Source organism: Salvelinus sp. IW2-2015, unplaced genomic scaffold (genome assembly GCF_002910315.2).
Source record: "Salvelinus sp. IW2-2015 unplaced genomic scaffold, ASM291031v2 Un_scaffold2010, whole genome shotgun sequence".
Classification (NCBI taxonomy): domain Eukaryota; kingdom Metazoa; phylum Chordata; class Actinopteri; order Salmoniformes; family Salmonidae; genus Salvelinus; species Salvelinus sp. IW2-2015.
In genome coordinates, this window is record NW_019943359.1 from 20,662 (window position 1) to 43,315 (window position 22,654).

The following is a 22,654-nucleotide window of genomic DNA, read 5'->3' on the forward strand; positions in this document are numbered from 1 at the left end:
ACCACTCCGAGGGCCCTCACCTCGCTCCCGTGGAGGCCGTCTCGCGTTAGTGTAATCAAGCCTACCACTGTAGTGTCGTCTGCAAACTTGATGATTGAGTTGGAGGCGTGCATGGCCCACGCTAGTCGATGGTATAGAGTGAACATGGGAGTACAGGATGCAGGGTGAGAAACGCACCCCTTGTTGGGGCCACCCCAGTGATTGGGAATCAGCGGGCGGTGGAGATGTTGTTTCCTACCCTCACTACCTGGGGCGGCGCCGCGTCGGAAATGTCCAGGACCCAAGTTGCACAGTTGAATGACGATGTTTGGAGGGTACTATGCGTGTTAATGCTGAGCTGCTAGTGAAATGAACAGCATTTTTACAAGGATTCCTCTTGTCCAGATGGGTTTAGCGGCAGCTGCTTCGTGTGATTGTGATATGCGTCGTCTGTGGACCTATTGGGCCCGCCGTAAAAACAAATTGGAGTGAGGTCTTAGGTGTCACGGTTAGCGTGTGGATGTAATATATCCATTGACTAGTCTCTCAAAGAACTTCATGATGAGACCGGAAGGTGAGTGCTATGGGAGCGATAGTTGTTTAGCTGCAGTTACCTCAGCTTCTTGGGGAACAGGGAACAAATGATGGCCCTACTTGCAAGCATGTGCGGAACCAGGCAGACTGGCGGGATTGAATTGAATTGTCCGTAAACACACACCAGCTGGTCTGCGCATGCTACTGAGGACACGGCTAGGAGATTGCGCGTCTGCGTAACCCGGCCTGGCAGCCTTGCGAGGGGTTATACGTTTAATGTTTTTACTCCACTTGGCTGCGGTGAAGGAGGCCCTGCAGCATTTTTTGAGCGGAGTCGGTGATCCTCGTCTGTGGTGGGTACAACATCACCGATGCACTTGCTAATAAACTCGCTCACCGAATCAGCGTATACATCAATGTTGTTGTTCGACGCTATCCGGAACATATCCCAGTCCACATGATCGAAGCAATCTTGAAGCGTGGAATCAGATTGGTCGGACCAGCGTTGAAAAGACCTGAGCACGGGCGTTTCCTGTTTTGGTTTCTGTCTATAGGCTGGGAGCAACAAAATGGAGTTGTGGTCAGATTTGCCGAAAGGAGGGCGAGTGAGGGCTTTGTATGCGTCTCGGAAGTTAGAGTAACAATGATCCAGGATTTTGCCTGCCCGGGTTGCGCATTCGATATGCTGATCAAATTTAAGGAGCCTTGTTTTCAGATTAGCCTCGTTAAAATCCCCAGCTACAATAAATGCAGCCTCAGGATATGTGGTTTCCAGTTTACATAGAGTCCAATGGTGTCTGCTTGGGGTGAGGTGTCTGCTTGGGGGGGATATACACGACTGTGATTATAATCAAAGAGAATTCTCTTGGTAGATAATGCGGTTGGCATTTGATTGTAAGGAATTCTAGGTCAGGTGAACAAAAGGGCTTGAGTTCCTGTATGTTGTTATGATCACACCACGACTCGTTAATCATAAGGCATACACCCCCACCCTTCTTCTTACCAGAGAGATGTTTGTTYCTGTCGGGGCAATGCGTGAAGAAACCAGGTGGCTGTACCGACTCTGATAACGTATCCCGAGTGAGCCATGTTTCCGTGAAGCAGAGAATGTTGCAATCTCTGATGTCTCTCTGGAAGGCAACCCTTGCTCGGATTTCGTCTACCTTGTTGTCAAGAGACTGGACATTGGCAAGTAGTATACTTGGGAGCAGTGGGCGATGTGCCCGTCTACGGAGCCTGACCGGAAGACCGCTCCGTCTGCCCCTTCTGCGGCGCCGTTGTTTTGGGTCACCTGCTGGGATCCGATCCATTGTCCTGGATTGTGGATCAAACAGAGGATCCGCTTCGGGAAAGTCGTATTCCTGTCATAATGTTGATAAGTTGACGTTGCTCTTACTGTATATCCAATAGTTCCTCCCAGCTGTATGTAATACGACTTAAGATTTCCTGGGGTAACAGTGTAAGAAATAATACATCACCCATTGCATCACCCAACTTCTGTGAGCTTCAATTGGCGGACAGATAGCCTAACATTCTCCTGCGAAATGTCTTGATAAACTTGGAAATTCATGTTTCCATCGATGATAGCAAGCTGTCCAGGCCCTTGGGCAGCAAAGCAGCCCTAAACGATGATGCTCCCTCCACCATACTTTACAGTTGGGATGAGGTTTTGATGTTGGTGTGCTGTGCTTTTTTCTCTCCACACATAGTCTTGCGTGTTCCTTCCAAACAACTCAACTGTAATTTCATCTGTCCACTGAATATTTTGCCAGTAGCACTGTGGAACATCCAGGTGCAGTTTGGCAAACTTCAGACTTCAGACTTCAGACTTTTTTTACAGCAGTGGCTTCTTCCATGGTGTCCTCCCATGAACACCATTCTTGTTTAGTGTTTTACATATTGTAGACTCGTCAACAGAGATGTTAGCATGTTCCAGAGATTTCTGAAAGTCTTTAGCTGACATTCTCATTGAGCATTCTGCGCTGTGCTCTTGCAGTCATCTTTGCAGGACGGCCACTCCTAGGGAGAGTAGCAACAGTGCTGAACTTTCTCAATTTATAGACAGTTTGTCTTACAGTGGACTGATGAACATCAAGGCTTTTAGAGATACTTTTGTAACCGTTTCCAGCTTTATGCAAGTCAACAATTCTTAATCTTAGGTCTTCTGAGATCTCTTTTGTTCAAGGCATGGTTCACATCAGCCAATGCTTCTTGTGAATAGCAAACTCAAATTTTGTGAGTGTTTTTATAGGGCAAGGCAGCTCTAACCAACATCTCCAATCTCATCTCATTGATTGGACTCAAGCTTAGCTGACTCCTGACTCCAATTAGCTTTTGGAGAAGTTATTAGCCTAGGGGTTCACATACTATTTCCAACCTACACTGTGAATGTTTAAATGATGTATTCAATATAGACAAGAAAAATACAATAATTTGTGTGTTATTTAAGCACACTATGTTTGTCTATTGCTGTGACTTAGATGAAGATCAGATCAAATTTAATGACCAATTTATGAAGAAATCCAGGTAATTCCAAATGGTTCACATACTTTTTCTTGCCACTGTATATCATGGATCGAGAGTTACAGTGCCGTGAAAAAGTATTTGCCCCGTTTCTGATTTTCTATATTTTGCATATTTTTTTATACTGAATGTTATCAGATCTTCAACCAAAACCTGATAACATTCAGTATCAAAAATATACAAAAGTAGAGAAAGGGGGGCAAATACTTTTTCATGGCACTGTACTTGTCTAAGAGAAAACAGAGGGTGTTCTTTAATGGAAGCCTCTCCACGATAATCCAGGTAGAGCAAGGCATTCCCCAAGGCAGCTGTCTAGGCGCCTTACTTTTTTCCATCTTTACTAATGACTTGCCACTGGCTCTGAGTAAAGCCTGTGTGTCTATGTATGCTAATGACTCAACATTAAACACATCAACTACCACAGCAAGTGAACTCACTGCAACTCTTAACAAAGAGCAGCAGTCAGTTTTAAAATGGGTGTCCTAAAAGTCCTAAATATTTAAAAAACTAAAAGCATTGTATTTGGTACAAATCATTCACTAAACCCTAAACCTCAACTAAATATTTAAATTAATAATGTGGAAATTGAGCAAGTTGAGGAGACTAAACGGCTTGGAGTAACCATGGATTGTAAACTGTCATGGTCAAAACATATTGATGCAACGCTAGCTAAGATCTGYTTTCTTGACATCGCTATCAACAAAACAAGWCCTACAGGCCCTAGTTTTGTCACACCTGGACTACTGCCCAGTCATATGGTCAAGTGCCACAAAGAAGAACATATGCAAATTACATTTGGCCCAGAACAGAGCAGCACGGCTGGCCCTTAAATGTACATGGAGAGCTAACATCATTAACATGCATGTCAATCTCTCCTGGTTCAAAGTACAGGAGAGTTTGACTGCATCACTACATGTCTTTGTGAGAGGTATTGACGTGTTGAAAGCACTGAGCTGTCTGTTCAAACAACGAGCACACAGCTCAGACACCCATGCATAACCCACAAGCCATGCCACCAGGGGTCTCTTCACAGTCCCCAAGTCCAGAACAGACTCTGGGAAACACACAATACTACATAAGGAACAACGTGGACTGTGAAGAGACACACATACGCATACGCACATACACACGCTAACACACACAGTTTACACACATGTACATTGTAAAATTCTACATTTTGTATTGTATATATGTAGTGGTGTAGTAATGTGTTGTATGTGTTGTAGTAATGTGTTGTAATGTGTTGTACTGTTACATTTTTTTGGTGATGTAATCGCCTTAATCTTGTTTGGACCTCAGGAAGAGTAGCTGCTGCCTTGGCAGGAACAAATGAGGATCCATAATAAATACACATAAAAATACATGGAGCCTGTTCAGTTGGCTGTTGCTTTGCTGTTCTGTTGTACTCGAATAGTGAGTCACACTATTACACTATCAACGGTGTTCGTCTCTGACTTATCACAGCGTCACAGTAAACCTGTATTAACATGCTTTGCTTGTGTTATGACATGCTATGTTAACCACTTCTATTCACTCCTTTTCTCTTTCCCTTCCTCTCTCACCCTCCATCTCAATCTCTATTTCCCTCTCCTCTTTCTTTATTTCTCTCTCTCCCCTTCTCCCTCCCTCCCTTTCTCTTCTCCCCCTCTATATTTATCTCTCCCCTTTAATCTATCCCTCTCTATCTCTCCTTCTCTCTTACCTCTCACAGTTGCAGAAGGCCATCGAGGGCTCCACCCGTAGTGGGGTAAGATTGCGCCCCCCTCTGGCCAGTTTCAGAGATGCCAATCGTAAAGCCAAGAAGCACGTGGCTCCCCCCTCCACCCCCTCCTCCCCCACCAGGGAGAGGGAGCTATGGGGTGAGGGGGTGAAGAGGGAGGGAGGGGGTAGTAGGAAGGAGGGGAGCGATGGGTTTAAGTGGGAGGTTAAGGAAGAAAAGGGGGAGGGAGATGGAGGAAAGRGGGAGGGAGAGGTGGTAAGGTGGAAGGATGAGGTGGTTGGGACAGAGGGAGAGGGTGACATGGATGAGGCTAAGGAGGAACCCAGGGGGAACGCAGGAGGAGCAGGTGGCTCCAGTGCAGGTGCAGAGTGTGATACCTCCACCCCCAACAGCCGAGGGACAGACTGTCCCCCTCAGGAGCCTTCCTCCCCCACCTCACCACACTCCACCTCCACTCGTATCTTCATTGTGTCATCCCTTCCTACCGTGCCGGAGACGGATGGAGAGAGGGAGAGCGAAGATTCTGAAGAGCCAATTTAGATGGCGACAGGGAATTCTGTGGATTCTGTTTCTTAAATGAAGACTTTCTCCTCTCTGGCCTCAGTCCACTTACCTCATTCAGTGAGCGTTTCAAGGAGAGCGTAACAAGGAGCATCCTGGGTATTGGAGTTCTGTGCAGGCTCATTCGAGGCTCTGCAGATGTTCAGCTTACAGAGAGCAGGAAGAACAGGTGCACACAGTGCTTCTGGGACTTGTAGTTCTGGAATTTCTGGTAGCTAATAATACTTTTTGTAAGATGATAGTCTCTTTCCTGATCTCAGCAGTTTTTGAAGGATTTTTTTCTACTCAAGACAAACTTCTTTTTCACTATTTCAGTTTCTCAGGTTTTTCTCCGTGTCTTTAAAACTACAAAAATGGACAGAWGTTCTATGTTCTTCATCTGTACCTATCATGGTTGGTCTCCTTGTCCCGGTATTGTTGAATGTATGAATGTGTTTGTAGCTACATGGTACTGTATGTCTGTATCACTGAATTCCATGTATCTTTATGACACTGTATATGACAGCAATGAAATGTTAGATAATGAAATCACATCATTAATCATGACAATGTCTGTCAATGGACTGATTTATATTTGATCAAATCGATTGAACGTTTACTGATTAATGAATAGACAGGCTTTAAATTATTACTGTAACCACTGTAAAGTAAATATTGAAATTGTTCATATGGATGCCTATCTACTATTCTTATGGAATACAATAAATATTTAAATGTTTTCAGTAACATTTCATTGGACTTGGAGCATGGCAATAATCAGCTCCAGCATAATACCAGAGATGCACTGTTCACTACAGTCTTGTAAAAGTTTGTCTTTAAAAAGGCTGTGGACATATAAACACTTCCAGCTGAGAAGGTCAACAGTGTATTTCAGTCTCAATTTGTTTGACATTTACATTCTCCTGACATCATAATGGCTGACAACGGCAGACAGACAGGGAGGTTTAACTGTCGGGTTCAACCATAGTTGCCAGTCCCCAGCAGGACGCTTTCTGCTGTTTCTGTGGTTGTCATGTTTGGCATGGCTTTGACAAAGAAGTTGGCTGAACAAGAAACAGAACTGGCTACCAGGCTGGGGCCCTATATGAGTACTTATCCATGCTTTAAGTAATCCCTGATGTCTACCAGCAACTATTCTACACTACCATACATGAAGGAAGGCAGGAAGGATGGATGCATGGTCATGTATTAGGATTAAAGACACCTAGAATGTGTGTTTGGGGTTGACAGGGAGGGAATGGAAACATGATAGAAGAACTGCGTCACAAAGCCCCAGCAGGCTTTGCATCTCTGTGTTCACTGACCATAAAGAAAAGCACGCTTTCGGTGACGTTCCTCATCCTCACAACATTGAAAAAACAATGTCCGTTCTCACTGTTCAAAGACGTCCACACACAGACACATCAGGATTCTCTTTGTGTGTTTATTTGCTCTTTCTCCACCGTTTTTCTTTTATTTGGAGAGAGGGGAGGAGGGGAGGARGRGGAGAAGAAAGAGAATGGAGTAGAGGAGAAAGGGATGGAAGAGGGTGTTCGCACGTGCAGGGGAAAGAGAGAGGGGGAGGAAGAGAGAAAGATATAGGTTTACGGCCGAGGAGGAAGGGAGGGGAGACCACATGGAAGAACCATCCCGTCACAACCTTCCCATAAGCATGCATAGGTATGGGCTTTAATACACTGGTATTGCCAGTTTACATTGATCATCTCAAATTAAAACATTCAATCAAGCCAATTGTATACAAGTGTATTTACCTCAGGGTTCTGTGCCACACAGTTCCAAATTACCACATCATTTTGTTGAAATGTCTGTTTGCCTCAAATATGGTCAATCTGTCAGATTTTTTTAACAATCTTTTCAGGCAGTGATTCTTCCAACAAGAAAACAGACAACTACATGGACAGACAGACAKACAAACAGAGAGACAAATATACAGAACAGGTAGAAAGAGAAAGCAAGGGGTAGAAAGGCAAAAAGTTACGTATTGAAAGATGGCAGTAGAATCATACATAATAAGAAATCAACTGGAAATCAATCAGTCAATCAATCAACAAAGACAATCGATAAACAGGAACATCAAGTAAATACATTTGGCTTCTTGTTATTAGTTTATTAATTCATTAAGTTCTTAATCGTCAAAAGAATCTATAAAATATCTTTGTTGAAGTAGTATCATTCTCTGGGTCCATGTTTTTGCTTTCAATGAAGCAGAACAATCTCTCTGGGGTCAAAGGTCTATCACTACAGAAAGTCCCAAGGACAACACACAGAACAATACTGCTTCAAAAAGACTTACCTACAATAAATAATAAACTATGTACAGGCTGTCATGTTATTCCTCCCCCCAAATAATCATTAAATAAATRAATGAATAAGAGTGGTTGGGTAAAGACATCCTGTAGGTTGTAGCTCTCAGAGMCAGTCTGAGACAGACAGGTGAAGGCTAATGYATAACACAAACTGAAAAACACCACAAGGTAGCAGCTCACCAGAACCATCTGTTAGAAGTAGGGTCGYTGAGTCTATCCTGGTCAGGTCACGTGGTCAGGATAGACTCCTAGCCTTGGTTAGTTCTAACACCAATATGCATCTTGTCTTGCAGACGCGTCATATGTGTCATGACAGCTGATGGACACTTATGACAAGTAGCCTAAAGGAAGTTGTATGGTTGAGATTGTGTTGTCATTGCCTGGGTGATCATGGCAGCTGTGACATGAATCTTCATGACTGGTTATGACTATATAAATGACATCATTGTGTGTTTCATGATGGACAGCTCCAGGGAAGAGGTGGGTAACCTTAACCCTAACCCTTGTCCTGGAGGGATGCAGTCAGTGTGTGCAGGGTTTTGTTCCAGCCTAGCTTTAACACAACTGATTACAATTAATTGTGGCCACAATGTAGCCCTCCAGAAGCTTCCACCCCTGGCCTAGGGTATTATTATCATGGTCTGTTTGTCCGATCAGAGAGAGCCCCAACCAACACGAAACTGCTCTACATCAACCACACATATTCTGTCTTATACTGGAGGAGGTGTCAATCATTCAGTAGAAAAATAAACATTGTCCCAACATTGCATAAATAATCAATCAATAAGTTAATGAATTCAAGTCAATAAACCTTTTTTCTATCTGAAATTTTTTTTCTCACACAATCATCAGAGTGAAAGGAGAAGGTTGTTCTCTGTCAAATAATAGTAATATTAATAATAATAAGAATAATATTAATAAGAATAATATTAATAAGAATACTAATTATAATAATACATTGATGTTGTTGTTGTTTTTATTAGTGACACATGCACAGATATTCCAGACCAGTATCTCCAAAATTCCACTATTCTATCATGTCTCTGAACTTCACTACCATTCCTCCACTGGGATACACACTTTCCTCTTCAGGAAATACACACGCTAACTCAAACGTCACACTCGACTCAGGCAGAGTTTTGCTCTATCGCTGTAGTCACCATGAGCAGGAAGATACCGGTTCTATTCGGTTCTACTGTTTGGTTCTACTGTTCAGTTATATTCCCTGATTGACTTCAATGTTCTCCTTAGACCCAGTCAAATTAGGTCCTTTGCATTATTTTAAAACAATATTCCGATATCCAATATTTTAATGATCACACTATTTACAATGTTGACATTCCACTATCCTTTTCCTTTTACTTGTGTGGTGATAGAAATAAAATCTAAACGCAATAGGCTTAATTTGGGAGCTCAGGAAGATTCCCAAAGGAAAGAGCTGGGACTGAGACTTGTAGAAAAATAAAGAAACTGTTGCAGTGGGGACTGTGAGAGATGGTTCATATCCTCTCTCATTAGTATTTACATCTATATGACAGTAGTGGCCACAAGCCGTTTAGGAGACCTGTGTTTGGCTCCTCACTAATTAGTTACAATTTTGAAGATGTGTTTTTGCTCTTCTAAGAATCAGTACCCAATTCAAACAGCGCTAACCTACACCTTTGAGAGAAACATTTGCTCCTCATCTTTTCTCCACAAAGAAAAGCTTGGTATTGTCCCCAAGAGCTGACATCAAAACAACAATCTGGGTTAAAACAGAAGCACATCTCAATCTAAATCCTCTTTCTGTTGGTACCAAAACACTCCAGAGCACTCCCTCTTCCTCCAGACATCTCTAGTTTGGAACCTGGAACAACAGCTCAGAATCCATCTCGTCTAGTGGTTCTGTTTTGGTTMTTGGTGATGCTAAGAGCTCTTTCTGAACAGTAATCAAGGACATTGACRTGTGACAGAGTCCAAAGGCAGCCTCTGATCTGTTGGATTGCATCAGTGMAAAGMGATTCACTACTACAGCTCTGTCTCTTCACCGTTCACTCCATGASACGGACCTGTCAGTCATGATGCACAGTCAAGCAGACTACAAGGAGCTCCATGCCCTGAGTCTTCTCTGGCCCAGCACCAGCCGTGTCCTAGGTTCAGTGCAAAGTCTATACAGTTCAATATAGGACAGGTACTCCATAGTATTCTGAAGAAACATACGGAAAGACAGAGTAGGAAGCACACTATCTTACTGTACAGTACATTCCTTTAACTGTGCAGTGCTGTGTGTGTGGCCGACAGGACAGGCCTGCAGCCTTTATGTGCCTTGGACAACTGGGGAACACAGCAACAYAGTAACGTTGTTGTCTTTCTAACTGTGTTAGGAGGGTTCAAGTAGATTTCACTGCAGTGGTTAGGTTGCAGAGAGCTAATTTGGATTTAATTCGTTTTTGGGGATAATTGAATAGGTGTAATTTTTAGGGGGTTTTGATGAACCCAACCTACTAAAGTTGCTCTATATTCATGCAGTTAGTTCTATGAGTGTTGTGGATGCTAGATGTGAATGACATAAGAGGAGAGGGTATAACATGTGAGTGTTTCTGTTCTTCAAGTTGGGGTTGATATTATTCTATTTGATGTGTTGAGTGTAAGCTGTAAACAGAGTAGTTCTCCAATGGAGAGATAGTGTTGTAAAAACAGTGATTTTGATATATATTCTTTTATCATTCACTTATACATAGACTTTTGTGTTGTCATGATTTTTTGCTTTGTTAGAAAATCATTGTTGTCATGATAATGTTTTATTACTATAGATTTAATGATCATTATCATATTTGATGCTGGACCGGATCAAGTTGTTTGTTTAAAAAGCATGCATGTTTCAATTCCCTCCTCCGTTTCCTTTTCCTGATACAAATGTCTCTCAGCTGCTCCTCTTATTTTTATCATCCCCTCATACCTCCTTTTTCTGGCTCAGTCTTTTTTCCCACCCTCTATTCATCCCTCYSTCCTCCTTCTCTCTGGGAATGTAAGGCTTCCAAAAAAAAAGTTGTCCGTTGAACCAGCTGTTGTCACTGCGTGAGTCTGTTTCCAAATCTTCCTCCTCTGCTCTTCAGTGGTCACGAGTTTATATCCCATCAAAAATGTGTTTGATACCTGAAAAGGAACAGATTTATTGATAAATATTTCATTATTAGGATCAGTCATTTCTGACGCTGAGGGTCAGTCTGTCACGTCTCTCAGGGCAATCTGTCAATCAGTTGGTTGCCATGGCAGCAACAGCAGACCCTTGCTTCTCTTCCTTCTCCTCCAGAATCTGGATGCCTCCACAGCTGACATCAGAGGCCTTCCGCTCTGTGATTTGCTGTGCTGGTTGCCCCAGACTACTGCGCCCTGGACTACTGCGCCCCGGACTACGTTGCCCAGGACTACTGCCCCCGGAGGTGATGGCTTCATCTCTCTGTGTTAGAGTGGCAGACTCCGGCTCCATGCAGAGTGTTAGCTCCTCGTCCTGTTCAGGGGACAGAGCAGGGGCTTGGTCAGGGGATGACACTTACAGAACATTCAGATAGAAATGTTTAGAATATAACAGATACTGCATGATTCTCTGACCATGGAGAGGAGAAAGCAAGGGTTTATTCACGAGTTCAGATGGAAATGTTTCTCTGTCATATAGTACCAGTCAAAAGTTTGGACACACCTACTCATTCAAGGGTTTTTCTACATTTTACATTGTAGAATAATAGTGAAGACATTAAAACTATGAAATAACACATATGGAATCATGTAGTTACCAAAAATGTGTAGATAGATTTTAGATTTTAGATTCTTCAAAGTAGCCACCCTTTGCCTTGATGACAGCTTTGCACACTCTTGGCATTCTTTCAACCAGCTTCACCTGGAATGCTTTTTCAACAGTCTTGAAGGAGCACCCAGATATGCTGAGCACTTGTTGGCTGCTCTTCCTTCACTCTGTGGTCCAACTCATCCCAAACCATCTCAATTGGGTTGAGCTTTGGTGATTGTGGAGGCCAGGTCATCTCCATCACTCTCATTTTTGGTCAAATAGCCCTTACACAGCCTGGAAGTGTGTTGGGTCATTGTCCTGTTGAAAAACAAATGATAGTCCCACTAAGCGCAAACTAGATGGGATGGTGTGTTGCTGCAGAATGCTGTGGTAGCCATGCTGGTTAAGTGTGCCTTGGATTCTAAATAAATCACTGACAGTGCCACCAGCAAAGCATACCATCACACCTCTGCCTCCATGCTTCACGGTGAGAACCACACATGCGGAGATCATTCGTTCAACTACTCTGCGTCTCACAAAGACACGGTTGGAACATGGTTGGAACCAAAAATCTAAAATTTGGACTCATCAGACCAAAAGGACAGATTTCCACTGGTCTAATGTCCATTGCTCGTGTTTCTTGGCACAAGCAAGTCTCTTCTTCTTATTGGTGTCCTTCAGTATTGTTTTTTTCGAATCTCAACAATTCAACCATGAAGGCCTGATTCACGGAATCTCCTCTGAACAGTTGATGTTGAGATGTGTCTGTTACTTGAACTCTGTGAAGCATTTATTTGGGATGCAATTTCTGATGCTGGTAACTCTAATGAACTTATCCTCTGCAGCAGAGGTAACTCTGAGTCTTGCTTTCCTGTGGCGGTCCTCATGAGAGCCAATTTCATCATAGCGCTTGATGGTTTTTGCGGCTGCACTTGATGAAACTTTCAAATTTCTTGAAATTTTCCGGATTGACTGACCATATTTAAAGGAATGATTGACTGTAATTTCTTTTTGCTTATTTGAGCTTTTCTCTCCATAATATGGACTTGGCCTTTTACCAGATAGGGCTATCTTCTGTATACCCACCCTACCTTGTCACAACACAACTGATTGGCTCAAATGCATTAAGAAGGAATTTCCACAAATGAACTTTTAACAAGGCACACCTGTTAATTGAAACGCGTTCCAGGTGACTACCTCATGAAGCTGGTGAGAGAATGCCAAGAGTGTGCAAAGCTGTCATCAAGGAAAAAGGTGGCTACTTTGAAGAATCTGAAATATTGTTACGTCCGTCGTTAGATGAAGACCAAGGTGCAGCGTGGTAGGTGTACATTTTTCTTTATTAAAAATGACACAGAAAAACAACAAAATACAAAAACGAACATAAAGCTATATGCAGTACAGAAAGCAACGACACACAAACAAGATCCCACAACTGAAGGTGGGTAAAAGGGCTGCCTAAGTATGATCCCCAATCAGAGACAACGATAAACAGCTGCCTCTGATTGGGAACCATACTAGGCCAACAAAGAAATAGAAACATAGATTTTCCCACCCAAGTCACACCCTGACCTAACCAAATAGAGAATAAAAAAGGCTCTCTAAGGTCAGCACGTGACAAATATAAAATATATTTTGATTTGTTTAATACTTTTTGGTTACTTCATGATACCATATGTGTTATTTCATAATTTTGATGTCTTCACTATTATTCTACAATGTAGAAAATAGTACAAATAAAGAAACCCCCTGGAATGAGTAGGTGTGTCCAAACTTTTGACTGGTACTGTATATTAAAACATCAAGGATATACTTCTCTGCAGTTTTCAAAAATCATCGATCTGGATTAAATGCATAGAAATATAATGAATAGAATGAATGAATCATTGTCTTGAATGTGGACTCCCGTTCTATTAATTTTATTTCTATGCATTTAATCCTATCCGATAGGCGAAGTCCAGATAACTTTTGAAAAACTGGGCCCTGATAACCCTGTGACCTGATATGAGCTCACCTTCAGTTCATCTTCCTCCTCATGCTGCTCCAGCAGAGGGGAATGTTCTGTCCCTGCCCCCTCATCCCCAGACGGAACATTCAGAGCTGCCTCCACCACCGCTGCCACGCCTATGTTGTAGCCTCCAATATCAGTGTGATAGGATCCTGTCTGGCCCGCCCCCCACAGGTCCACCAATGGGGCGTGGGTGGCAGGGGCCAGGCTGTGGATGGTGCTGTTGGGCGTGGCTTGCAACGAGTGGTTGGTGCTGTGCAGCCTTTGCTCCAGAGACTGTGGAGAGAAGGACGAGACAATGAGGAGCTGTGGGTAGGTAGAGTTTCCTCTTCACCACTGATACAGGGACAGGGTAATTGTGTTGTACTAAGAAGCGAGATACAATAATGAATCTCTGGCGATATTACCATATCAAAGGCCGAATTCAGTATTCTTGTCTCGATCAAAATACCCCAGAGAAAAAAAGAGAAAAACCCACTAAAAAACAAAATGTCAGCTGCCCGACTACGCCATGAATGAATATTGTCTATCCATGGAAATACATTGTTAATGCTTTCCTCTCATTTTAGACTGTTGTTTTTCCTCACCTGTTGTTGCTGATACAGGAGCTGCTGTTGCTGGTAGTGCTGTATCTGTTGTAGCTGCTGCAGCTGCTGGAGCTGACTCTGATGCTGTAGGTTGAACTGCTGCTGCTGCTGCTGCTGCAGCAAAGCGTTCCCATCATACCCATCACAGGAAGTCCCGCCCTGCTGCATCGCGTAGGAGCCAGCAGCGGGAGAGGCCACTCCGGAGGGCTCGTTGCTGATTGGCTCCCAGGCGTCAGAGGAGGAGAGGCAGTAGAGGCCCTGGGCGACATAGGTGTTGGGCCACATGTCCGCAGAAGAGTGGTGCAATATCTGGTCTGAGAGGATGAAAAGAACGAGAAAATAGAAGAGTGAAGAGGCGGGATAAACGTTTGGTTGTCCTTGACAGATGCACTACATTGGACCTCATGGACATCAAACTGCAAATAAATCTACAATGCTGACATCAGCCTTTTTTCCCGAAAGAGGAAACCTGGAGAGGAATCATGTGATATCCCTGGGGGACACCCCAACCCTCTCAGACCCAAATTTATCAWTGAGAAAATGACTTTACTTGAACGATCCCCAGACAGACCCCAAGTGTACTGTAGCTACACCGACTAGTCTAATACATCAACATTATGACTCTGTATAGCCATTGGGGAGTCTGTCTGCCCTGCATTAAAATGACATATAATACAGCCAATAGCACGGCTGATATGAATAAGGGTGAGTCATGGTAGTTTTTGCCATCTCATATTCCAATCTGGTTTTGTTACGGATGAACAAGGCGACTAATATCCACCACTGACTGATAACAACATTAAAACTTTTGAAGTATGGTAGCCATTTTGTGCGAAGGAGGAAAAGAAATTGAAGAATATATCAGTTTGTGTGTTGCCAATGCCGTTATGTACAAAAAGGCTGTCAAACACAAAAGAATGAGGTAAATCACACTTATTCGCAGACACGTCTTTGTGACATTGGCCTAACAAGTTTCAGATAGAGGAATGGTGTATATACATGATCTGACAAAAGAGCCTCAAGGTGTGCTGAGTTGATATGGCGGTGCTATGGGTCATCATGCCGGCAACCTCACATTATATCACTTTAATGATGACTCAAAACTGTCAAAATACATCCAGAGACAGCCAAAATCATGTTTAATACTAACATTCTGCGGTTATTTGACTTCAAGCAGTACAATTACATTAAATAACTGGCCTGAAGTTGTGATTCAACTAATGATCATCACACAGCCTCAAGGCCATTTGTTATCTCTCAATAACAAACCACAGGGAGAAAACCACATTATGATTTCAACATGTCTCCATGTCTGAACGCCTCTTTGCATGAGAAGGAGAAATACAGGAGCACTGTAACAGACAGCACAGCGATGTGGAATAATAATGACCAAGTGGACTATTTATACAGTTGAAATCCCTGGTCTTGCATTCCCCCAGGCTGTGTTTGYGAATCTGACATTAGCACAGAGTTAACCYTCCAGGCTGAGACGGAATAAGATGCCTTTGTTACTGAGCAAAATTACGCATAATGTAGCCCACACACTACACTCCAGCTTTGCCTGATCTCAGGCCTATGCATAAACGTGTTTGGCTGCAAATTTTTAGACAAGGTTCCGCAGTGCAGGATCCTATTTAGCTCCTTAAACTATCCCTTAAACTTGGTTGCCCTAGTTGATTGATGCTACTGTAGTTTGTCAAGCATATTTGTAGTCCCTTACCTCGACTGACATGCTTGTTTAGAGGCCATATTTATAGTCCTTTACCTCAACTGACATATGGTTGTTTAGAGGTCATATTTGTAGTCCCTTATCTCGGCTGATACATGCTGGTTTAGAGGCCATATTTGTAGTCCCTTACCTCGGCTGGTGATGCTCTCCTGGTTAACCTCGCTGAGGTGGGCCACACTGCCCTGGTTGGACCCTGACCTCAGGCTCTCTCCATCCATGGAGGTCCAGGCCATGAGCGTTGCCTGGGAGATGGCAAACTGCTGCAGGATACCTGGAGTGCAGAGGGTAAATCAGGGTCATTGTAACGGCCCAGTTGGCTGCTGCCTTCCCTCAGCGCCTTAATGATTTAATATCTATGGCTAATTTAAATAAAGATTTAATATGTAGTCTAYTTAATATCTATGGTTATGCTTTGCCTAGGCCAATGTTGATATATTTGGCTGGTGTTCTGCCCTGCCGATTAGCTGACCTATAAACAGTCTGGTTATGATGTGGGGTTCAACACGAGAACCCTTTTTCCAAAAGGCTTCATTTTGTGAGGGTTTCCTCTGAACACCACCCTGGTTGTATAAATCAGCATCAACCACTCCTATTGCTTCTGTCTCCTCTCACAGTGACAAATTCCCCTCCCCCTCTGACCTGCGGYGAAGCGAGCCTCCTTCTCCCCGTCGCTGAGGTCGCTGTAGGCGTCGCTCTCCAACCGTCTCTCCATCTCCTGCTCTGCCGTGGACTTGCGTGGGACGGAGACGCCCCCCGGGCCCACCACAGACATRTCCCAGTTCTGCCACTCGATCATGTGTGCCATCCGGCCTTGGGCCATGGATGTAGGCTTGGTCACCTTGTCCTTCATGGAGCGATTCACACCTGGGGAGGGGGGGAGGTGAAGAGGGATGTAGGGATTGATGCGGGTATTGGGGAGGGTTAGAAGGGTGAAAGTGGATTAAGGGAGGGTTGGAGGGATATTAAGGGGTTTGGAGAAGGGGTGAATGTGGAGTTTGGGGGAGTTAGGAGACAGGCATCAGGTTGGAGACAGAGGGGGAAGGAAAGAGATTAGATATTATGTTATTATTCCACATTTAGGTCTGTCTGATCCTGTCAGTATTTAGGTGGTGCTGATAAGGGCCTCTGGATGAGCGGTTAAATGAGCGGCTTAATGAACATGCTTTAGATTCATGGYTAAATGAATAGGGAGGAGATGCTTATAATGTAGATAAGATGACGCRTGGAACCGAGGAGGATGATGGGGGACAGGGAGGAGCCAATGGATACGTCTGCTCTGGGAGAGGTGCATCATGGGACAGAGGAGGTTAATTGAGGTGAGATGGCCAGAGGGGTGTCAGTAATGAGAGGTTGGCTTGTTGACATGATAGCTTTCACACCTCTGCTAAGCTGCCTGCGCTGGCTAAGCAGAAACCCCACTCCCCCTGCAGTGTCTGTTAAGACATCCTCAGCTGATGCATACAGTGCACTGCGGAAGACACTCTACTTTAGAAATCATGTTCCGCCATGACGGTCTGTATTCTGTCTGCTGGTTACATTATGGCTTTGCTCAGTAATTCATGTGTCCAAGTCAATATATGATGACATTTACATTTTTTACATTTTAGTCATTTAGCAGACGCTCTTATCCAGAGCGACTTACAGTAGAGTGCATACATTTTATTACATTTTCTTTTACATAGGATATCCCTACCGGCCAAACCCTCCCTACCGGCCAAACCCTCCCTAACCCGGACGACGCTATGCCAATTGTGCGTCGCCCCACGGATCTCCCGGTTGCGGCCGGCTGCGACAGAGCCTGGGCGCGAACCCAGCCCAGCCTGGGCGCGAACCCAGAGACTCTGGTGGCGCAGCTAGCACTGCGATGCAGTGCCCTAGACCACTGCGCCACCCGGGAGATGCGAGTTAGCAGTTCACTACATTCCAATAGACTTCACTGCACATTACAACTGTACACAACTACACTGTGCAGTGCACAATACACATTACACAGTTATACACACTGTAACACACAGACACAAACTCAGACTACACTCAGAGACAGTAGACACAAACTCAGACTACACTCAGAGAGAGTAGACACATTACACAGACACTAGAGTAGTTCAACGCCTCACAACCACTTAACAGACAAACAACTACACCTCCCACTCACCTCTTGTTAACTCAACAAGCCACATAACAATGTATTGTGGGTAGTGTATTTTTTTATAGGGTTGTCGTTAGGTTTAGGTGCTATTCCACCAATGACTGGGGGGTCAGCCATTGACGTGTATTATCATTATGGTGAGAGGAAGTGAATCAGGGGAACCCACTCTGGGGCCATGTTGGCTCCAGCGCCTGTCCAGGCGGGAGCTGACATGGGGTCAGTTTACCAGTTACAGGACAGACACACACCTGACACACCTGTCAGTGAGGACTTAGCCAGAGCACCGATCCCATAGTTATTRGAGTTGTTCCTCTTCAGACGAGGCAGGATGGACGTGGTGTCTTCCATAGACAGCTAGAGGAGCGAGGGAAGAGGATGATAGAGAGATGGAGGAAGAGATGTGTGCCACAGAAGCGCACAGAGTTCAGAGGGTAGGTGAGAGGAGAAGTTAGGTAGATATTGGGTTAATACAGCGTCAAAAAGMAACAATGTCATCATTTGACAAAAAAATCGTCTTTTCCCAAGGTCGTTGTTCGAACAACTTCCTGCTTRACAGTGCTGAAGTGCATTATGGGGAGTGTTGTTTTTTAGAATCTGCAATCAGTATAAACATAGTGCACATTCACAATGGTTGGTTGTTTGTTGTGGTCACTACAGTGCACAGTGCACTACTACATTGAGAGAGAGTTAACGATACTGTATAGAGAGAGTTAGATGGGAGGGGAAGTGAGGGGACGAAGTAGTAGGTTACCTAAGGTGAGTTAAATCAAATAAATCAAAACAAATAGATAGAGAAATAAAGGTAGATGAAGGAATGATGTCACAACACTTACATTGATTCCTTCCCATGAAAAGTCTGAAAATCCATGCTGAAGGAGAAAAATAGGAGGAGAGAGGGATGGGGAAAGAAGGAGCAGGAAAGAGTAAGAGAGTAGGAACAAGAGAGAAGGAGAGAAAGACGTACACATGCATGGAAGAAATGGGAGGAGACAAAGAGGAGGAGGAGAGAAATTATAGTGACAGGGGTAGAGTAGTATAACCAACATGCAGAAATGGAAAGAAGAATAGGAGAGGGAAAGAGGGAGAAGATCGCAAAGAGACAAATATAAGGTTTACCAGAAAGACAGAGGAGAAGACTCAAAGGCCAGAAAGATAGAGGAAGAGAGACAGAGACCAGAAATATAGAGGAGGAGAGGCAAAGACCGTAAAGATAGAGGAGGAGAGTGAAGCAGGCAAAGACCGTAAAGATAGACGGAGGAGAGAGACAAAGACAGTAAAGATAGGGGAGGAGAGGCAAAGACCAATAAAGATAGAGGAGAGAAGGCAAAGACCGTAAGAATAGAGGAAGAGCAAAGACCGATAAGATAAGAGGAGGAGACAAGACAGTAAAGATAGAGGAGGAGAGCAAGACCATAAAGATAGAGGAGGAGAGCAAAGACCGTAGATAGGGAGGAGAGGCAAAGACCGAAAGATAAGAGGAGGAGAGACAAAGACGAAAGATAGAGGAGGAGAACAAAGACCATAAAGATGAGGAGGAGAGACAAAGACCAAGTAGAGAGAGAGGAGACAGCAGAAAATAGAAGGAGGAGAAGAGACAAAGACGAGAAGATACAGAGGAGAGACGGACATAAGATAGAGGAGGAGAGGAGACAAAGACAGAAAGATAGAGGAGGAGAGACAAAGACCAGAAAGATAGAGGAGGAGAGAGACAAGAGGAGGAGACAAAGACCTAAGATAGGGAGGAGAGGAGACAAAGACCATAAAGATAGAGGAGGAGAGGAGACAAAGACCATAAAGATAGAGGAGGAGAGGCAAAGACAGAGGAGGAGAGGAGACAAAGACCAAAAGATAGAGGGAGACAAAAGACCAAAAAGATAGAGGAGGAGAGGCAAAGACCAAAAGATAGAGGAAGAGAGCAAAGACCATAAAGATAGAGGAGGAGAGCAAAGACCAGAAAGATAGAGGAGGAGAGGCAAAGACCGTAAAGATAGAGGAGGAGAGAACAAAGAAAGAAAGATAGAGGAGGAGAAACAAAGACCATAAGATGAGAGGAGGAGAGACAAAGACCATAAAGATAGAGGGGAGAGAGGAGAACAAGAAAGAGAAATAGTAGAGGAGGAGGAGGAAGACAAAGACCAGAAAATAGAGGAGGAGAGGAAGACAAAAGACCAGAAATAGAGGAGAAGACGAGACCAAAAGATAGAGGAGGGAGGAGACAAAAGACCAGAAATATAGAGGAGAAGACAAGACCATAAAGATAGAGGAGGAGAGGAGACAAAGACCGAAAGATGAGAGGACGGAAGCGTAATGGGTGGGAGATGACGAAGGCCAGATACCGCAAGGAGAGGAGCCGAGTAAGGAGTAAAGGGAAGCTTCACGGACCGAGAGGAGGAGCATTATGGGGTGGAGAGAGGCTAAGGCAGACCGGCAAAGCGCACGTAGAACTATGGAAATAAGATAGGTAGAGGCATATGACGGGAAGAGAGAGAAGAGGATGAGGTGAGACTAGTAAGAGGGCATAACGGGACAGAGAGGCTATGGTGGATGTCACAGTGGGAGCATAACGGAGCCAGGAGAGATGCATAGTGGTGGATGATAGGGAGGAGGCAGAGAGTACACGGAAGCAGAAGAAGATATGGTTGGATGTAGGCGGCATAATACGAACAGGAAAGAACTTAATGGTGGGAAGTGGTAGGAGGCAGATAGCGAGACGAGAGAGCTGACTAGTGGAAGTGTAACAGGGGCATACGGACGAGAAGAAGGGAGGGAGGATGGGATGGTAGAGGGAGTCCATAAAAGACAGAGCTAGAAAGAAGGAGTTATAGAGGTGGGTAGGGAGGCATATGGGACAGGAGAGGAGCCTAATGATGAGGTACAGGGGGCAAACGGACGAAGAGAAATGGGTGGATTGCTAGGGAGGAAGAGCGGAACGAGAGGAGCATGATATGGGGAGTAGGGGGCATAACACGGAACGAGAGGCAGAGAGCTAATGAGAGTAGGAAGTGTGAGGGAGGACCGGATACGGACGAGAAGAGCACTCATAAAGTGACGCTGTAAGAGGAAAGAATAGCAGGGAGCGGAGAGGGCAGAGACTGAATGAGGACGGTAGGCAGAAAGAGGCATATTCGGAGGACGAAAGAGAGAGGAGATAGGTGGAAGTAGCATAGCGAGGCATTAACAGAACGATAGAGCGGAGGAGGAAGGCCTAGATGGCTGGATGTAAAGAGCGGCATATTACGGACGAAGAGAGTAATGGTGGATGTAGGGGCATAAGGACAGAGAAGAGAGCTTATGGGTGGATAGAGGGAGGAGAAACGAGCAATAAAGAGGCACGAAGAATAATGGAGTAGGGAGGTAGGAGGACGGAGAAAGAGCGAGAAGACCTATAAAAAGCAGGACGGAGAGACGCGTATGAGGTGGGATGGGGAGGTAGGGACGCCGACAAAGACCATAAGGACGATTAGAAAGGAGAGAGACGGAAACACAAGACGCAGAGCTATGAGGATCGAGGAAAGGAAAGATGGGAGAGTTAGGCAGGCATAAGACCTACGGACGAGAGGAAGCTATGGTGGAAGAAAGGATAGAGGAGGAGGCATGAGAGACAGAAGAGAAGGAGCATGGGCTACCTAAATGTATGGGAGGGCATAAAACGGGACAGAGGAGCATATGGTAGAGTAGGGGGACGCATAAAACGGAAAGAGAGAGCTAATGGTGGGAGATCTAGGCGAGCATAAAGATAGGCAGGAGCGAAAGACTGGAGGGTGGATAAGATCAAGGGGGACATACCGACGGACGGAGAGATGCTTAAGTGAGATGAAGAGGGAGGGATAGATGGGGCAATACAACGGAAGAGTACCGAAGAAGGAAAATGATGGGGAAAGTAGTAGGGGGCATACGGAGAGAGGAGAGAAAAAAATGACACTGAGTAAGAATAGAGTAGGAGAGGAGGGCATAAAAGCAGGACAGGAGAGAGAGCTTGGATGGAGGTAAGGGCGAGAACGGACCCAGAGAGCTATGAGAGATGAGGGTAGATAGGCTGAGGACGAAAAGAGCGAGTATGGTAGAGGGAAGAGCTTGCTAAAGAGGCCCAGAAAGATAGAGGAGCGGGGAAGGAAGAGAGGAATGGTGGGATTAGCAATAGAGACGATATTCAAATTATCCATAGAACCAAGATAGGTGTTGTGATTAGGAGGCGGGGTTTGACTCACGGTAAACGTGGTCCCAGACAGATAAACACAAGAAATCATCCCACACTGGCACGCAAGGGACTGACGAGCATGGCAACGTGGTTTGGAGGTATTAGAGTGAGAGAAAACGTAGGGGGCGCAAGGCATGGACAGAGAGATCAAGATAGAGGAGGAGATGTTTATCAAAGGCCTTCTAAAAGGAAAGGTCTCGGAAGTAGTAAGTTGAATTTGGGTTTTACAAAGTACCTCGGAGAGTAAAGAGAACTAATTGGAAATGTGCACGCTGATCGGCGCAGAAGCAAAAAAAAAAGAAATGAGGCTGGCGGAAAGGCTGGCCATTAACAAAATCTGCTTGGACATCATCGTCGTGATCAACGACAGCACGGAGTGAGAAGGGCTGATGACAAAAGGCGGAAACGCAATGTAAAGAAGATAATAGCACGCATGGAGTAAGGACGCCTATCACAATAAGACCAGGATGTATGATAACGATGGAATAAGGCGTATGTCAACTAGATAATGTTACACTGAGAGCTTTACGCCAAGTTGTATACCATGAGGTAGTGTAGAGAGACAAAGACCAAAAGACACTACTAACGATATGT

The 22,654-nt window shown here is 44.5% G+C and overlaps 1 protein-coding gene across 4 annotated transcripts in view; it reads right to left on the bottom strand.

Annotated features, from left to right (window-relative positions):
- Positions 1-6,722: 6,722 nt before the first annotated feature.
- LOC112072706 (uncharacterized) overlaps positions 6,723-22,654 on the bottom strand; it is a 25,555-nt gene continuing 9,623 nt past the window's right edge. Inside the window, exons 1-7 of one of the 4 annotated variants that reach the window (XM_024140092.2) lie at positions 18,696-19,021; positions 18,120-18,216; positions 16,353-16,577; positions 15,844-15,984; positions 13,985-14,298; positions 13,404-13,673; positions 6,723-11,113 (exon numbers count right to left, since the gene is read on the bottom strand). In XM_024140092.2, coding sequence (XP_023995860.1) covers positions 10,859-11,113; positions 13,404-13,673; positions 13,985-14,298; positions 15,844-15,984; positions 16,353-16,577; positions 18,120-18,216; positions 18,696-18,908 — 1,515 coding nt within the window. In that variant the 5' untranslated portion in view covers positions 18,909-19,021 and the 3' untranslated portion in view covers positions 6,723-10,858. Of the gene's footprint in view, positions 11,114-13,403; positions 13,674-13,984; positions 14,299-15,843; positions 15,985-16,352; positions 16,578-18,110; positions 18,217-18,695; positions 19,022-22,654 lie in introns of those variants that run through there. The other 3 variants (XM_024140091.2, XM_024140094.2, XM_070439896.1) reach the window with 3 other exon arrangements.